This window comes from Oratosquilla oratoria, chromosome 20 (genome assembly GCF_046742065.1).
Source record: "Oratosquilla oratoria isolate Oo_2021 chromosome 20, ASM4674206v1, whole genome shotgun sequence".
Classification (NCBI taxonomy): Eukaryota; Metazoa; Arthropoda; class Malacostraca; order Stomatopoda; family Squillidae; genus Oratosquilla; species Oratosquilla oratoria.
In genome coordinates this window covers 57,340,033-57,344,069 of record NC_134796.1, presented here as the reverse complement: position 1 = coordinate 57,344,069, position 4,037 = coordinate 57,340,033, and the positions used below count along the sequence as shown (strand labels likewise).

The 4,037-nt window shown below is 40.6% G+C and overlaps 1 protein-coding gene across 1 annotated transcript in view; it reads right to left on the bottom strand.

Annotated features, from left to right (window-relative positions):
- The window catches only part of LOC143036341 (serine/threonine-protein kinase chk-1-like), a 1,119-nt gene extending 361 nt beyond the window's left edge, over window positions 1-758 (bottom strand). The window contains exon 1 of the mRNA XM_076203589.1: window positions 1-758. This exon is cut by the window's left edge and continues 361 nt beyond it. Within this exon, the coding sequence (XP_076059704.1) occupies window positions 1-758 (758 nt within the window).
- Between the last annotated feature and the right edge of the window lie 3,279 nt (window positions 759-4,037).

The window sequence follows — 4,037 nt, the reverse complement described above, 5'->3', positions numbered from 1 at the left end:
CCGATTTTGAGGTCTTCGGTTCTGGACAGGAGAAGGTTCTCAGGTTTTAGGTCTCTGTGAGCTACTTTCTTGGAATGAAGGTATTTGACCCCTCTGATCAACTGCTTAAAGTAGAATTGAACTTGGTTTTCCTCCATACCACTTGGTTCAATTCTGTCTTGCAATGTTCCTCCGTTTACATATTCGAGGTAAATGTAAACAAATTTCCTGTCTCTATCTTCGCCAAGGAAAGATACAACGTTCTTGTGGTCTAGTCTTCTATGGATATCAATTTCCTTAGTCGGACTTCTTAGACCTCTAATTCTGATGGATTTCCTTGCGCATTGTACTTCAGTTGTGGTATCTTTCACAAGATGTACAGAGCCAAAGGAACCTCTGCCCAGCAACTTCAGTACTTTTATATTTCTTTGATTCGAAATTTTAAATTTCTTGTTTTTCAGTGGAATCTCTTCTACAATCTTACGTTTTTTCATCTGAGGTCTATTGATCTCCTCCATTACAATCTTCGCGGTCTTCAAGACACGCGAGATGTGTTCAAAAGATTCCACAGGAGTCTCTTCCATCTTTGCAGCTTGCAAGAAGACTTCGACCTCTTCGATGTATTTTTTAAGGAGCACTTCTCTCTCTTGGTTGCTGCATCCATTTAAGAAGGCTCGAACTGTCCTCTCGAAGCCCATTTCGAGGTCCTTGAAAGTCTTCTGTGGCCCTAGGCCAACAGCTGCTCTTGCTTCTCCAGAAGCTGCGGTGTTGAATGCCATGTCTTCGCCAAACGGTGAAACCCTCAGGTATTTGAACAAAAATTACTTCCGGTAAGAGGTCTTTAGAGAATCTAGGATATACATTACACCAATGAAGTCTTTCTGCCCATTTTCAAATAAGTTACATTACAGGAACGTGTGACCATTATCATTTATAAAGGTGGAGACCATGTTTAGAATGCATTTACCAATCATAATAGACCAAATAAGGATGTATTTTTTACATCACATGAATATCTGCTCCCCAGATACTCCTTTGTGAGGTCCAAATATGGTCATAGAATGTATTGTTATAAAGACCTGCATTTTTTTTTTCTCATTGCAGAAGTCGTGAAATAGTTTTCATGTCTCAAGGAACTCGGGCATAAAATTTTCTTTTTCTTTTCTGAACTTAAACTTTGCCGAATATGGATAATACAATTTTCTGATAATAGGCCCAAGCAAACCATAGTTGGTAAGGAGCCCACGCCAAGAGGCGCTGAGTAGTTACGGCCAAAGCCGTCACCTTTGCCCTGTGTGCTTTGGGGACCTGTTGGAACAGGTAACAGTTCTGGGAATCAAAGAAAAGTGCGGGATTCGAACTCGCAAATAATAGGATGTGGGGCCAACACGCTTTTGATTACGCTCTTTGTCTCCTTCTCATCTTTCTCTACTCCCCACCTTCTCTTTCTTTCATTCTATCCTCCCTCCTTCTCTACCCCCCTCCTCTCCTCCCTCCTCCTTCCTTCTTCCCTCCTTCTCTCCTCCCCTCCTCCTCTCTTTCCTTCATTTTATCCCCCCTCCTCCTCTACTCCCCTCCTTCTCTCCTTCCTCTTTCTTTCCTCCCCTCTTCTTCTCCTTCCCTCCCCTCTTCTTCTCCTTCCCTCCTCTCCTCCCTTCCTCCTTGTCTCCTCCCTTCCTCCTTTCCTCCCCGCTTTCTCTCCTCCCCCCCTCCCCTCCTTCCCTTCTTGTCTCCCCCACCCATCCTATCCCTCCCTTACCTTCCCTCATTCTCTCCCCTCCTCTCCTCCCTTCATTCTCTACTTCTCTTCCCCTTCCTTGCCCTTCCACTCTCCTCTCGCCATTTTCTCCCCAACTCCGCTTCTCGTCTCCCCTTCCCCCCACCTCTTCCTCTCTTCCTTTTCCCCCCTCACTTTTTCCTTCCACCTCCACCTGCCTCCCCTAGTACCCCTATCTCGACCTCACCCCTTTCCTCTCCTCCCCTCTTTCCTCTCCTCACCCCTTTCCTCTCCTCCCCTCTTTCCTCTCCTCCTCCTTTCCTCTCCTCCCCTTTTCCTCTCCTGCCCCCTTTCCTCTCTTCCCCTCCCCCAAGCCCTCTCCCCCTTCACCAGTCTTTCCCCCTTTTCACCTCTTCCGCCTTCTCTTACTGTCATCCACTTTTCTAGATTTTTTTTCCTATTCCCATACCCCACAATCATACATAAAAACACTAGAGCATTATGCTAGATATCCAGATTGAAAACAATGTAGACGTGTAATGCAAATTTCGCAAAACTAGTATTTCCTGATAGACATAGACTTAATCGCTTGGTAATGCAATAATCTTGGTTTAAAACACTTTGGTTTACTATAAGATATGCCAAAGAGATCGACTGAGAAATTAGGAAAGCGAATGACGAGAGCTTGGTTGAAAAGGAATATTTGTGCGTTTAATCTCTTGTATCTCTATAGTTGTGTGATTTACCATGGTCTTGGTTCGCGTGGTCGATTCCATGGATGTTGTTGGTGTGGTGAAGGGTTGCCTCATCCTGTATATGTGCTGTCATCCTTTTAGACAAGGTGGTAGTAGTTGAACCTATGTAACGAGAATAGGAAGAAATTAAGGGTGGCTGATTCAGTTTTTATTCGTTAAGAAAACCTTCCATCAACATAAAACTACAACCAGAAGTTTCACTCCCATCTGTGAGGAAATCTTCCCAGCAACCTACGGGCAACTTGATGGCGCTCCGTGGGTAGCTACGACCGATGTCCTCTCCCAGGAATTCTTCGTGGATACAAAATCCCACCCGTCACGCCCCATGTCATCATACTACTGTAACTCCTGAATTACCTTGGAGATTATATCAATACCCTGGCCTTAGCTCTCTCATACAAGATAAACGATGCTACCACTGCTGAAGACTTCAACAATGCATGCATGCATATATATATATATATATATATATATATATATATATATATATACATATATATATATATATATATATATATATATATATATAATCACGAAACAGGCGCTAAAGGGATCGAGTCTCAGTGGTAAAGCTTCTTAAAAATCCATTTGACGAAATCGAAAATTTGAAATATATTGCAATAACAATTTTATATTACCGAGTTGACTATGACACATTTCAGTGCAATTCGCATACGTACATACATACGGAAAAAGATTCATATCTGAATTAGATTTATGCAAATCGTCGCTACGTACATTAAAATTTATGCGTTTTTGTTGACAAAAAGTCGTTCGAATACAGTGAATGAGAAACTGTCGTATAGTGTACTTACGCTGTGGATATTGTCGTATTCTATTGAAATAATGGCTTATTTACATACTTCATCATACTATATCTGACCAATGTAAAGTTTTATAGACCTACAAAAAATTTTGCTTCAAGCTTGGCTATAAATAATAATAACCGTAGATCGTATTAAAATTGGAAATAGTATTGTTGACTTATTCGAAAGATATCAGAGAAGACTGGGAGAAAATAAGGAGAAATATGAGAGAGAGAGAGAGAGGGAAAGAGAAAAACTGGAGATGAAGAAAGAGAATGATTGAGAAAATAAGAGTCCGAGCGAATAGACAGAAGAGAGAGTTTTGGTGAGGAGAGAAAGAGCGGAAGAAGGAGAAAGAATGTGGTGAAAAAAGAGAACAGAGAGAGAGATAGAAAAGAAGAGAGAGAGGCAGAGATAGATTGATAGACGCAAATAATTGATTACACGAAGATGATGCGACATAATGTACACGTCAATCTGGAAAAAATGACATCGATTTAAAGAAAGTGTGTGAATGACGAAAACATAGTACCATGACGTTAGCTTCCTCATACGACACCAAAATACATTTAATTCAATTATAGAATAAAAAGAGAATTACATAATAGATCAGTTATAAAATTACTTCATGCATTGAAAATTCCATGTGGTACTTATATAGTTTTACCCTTTATGTAAGCAATAGAATATATGATTCATTCTACAGTATATACATTTAATATAAAATTGAATAACATTACGATATGTTATATGGATAAATTCCATTAGTTTTATCGTTGC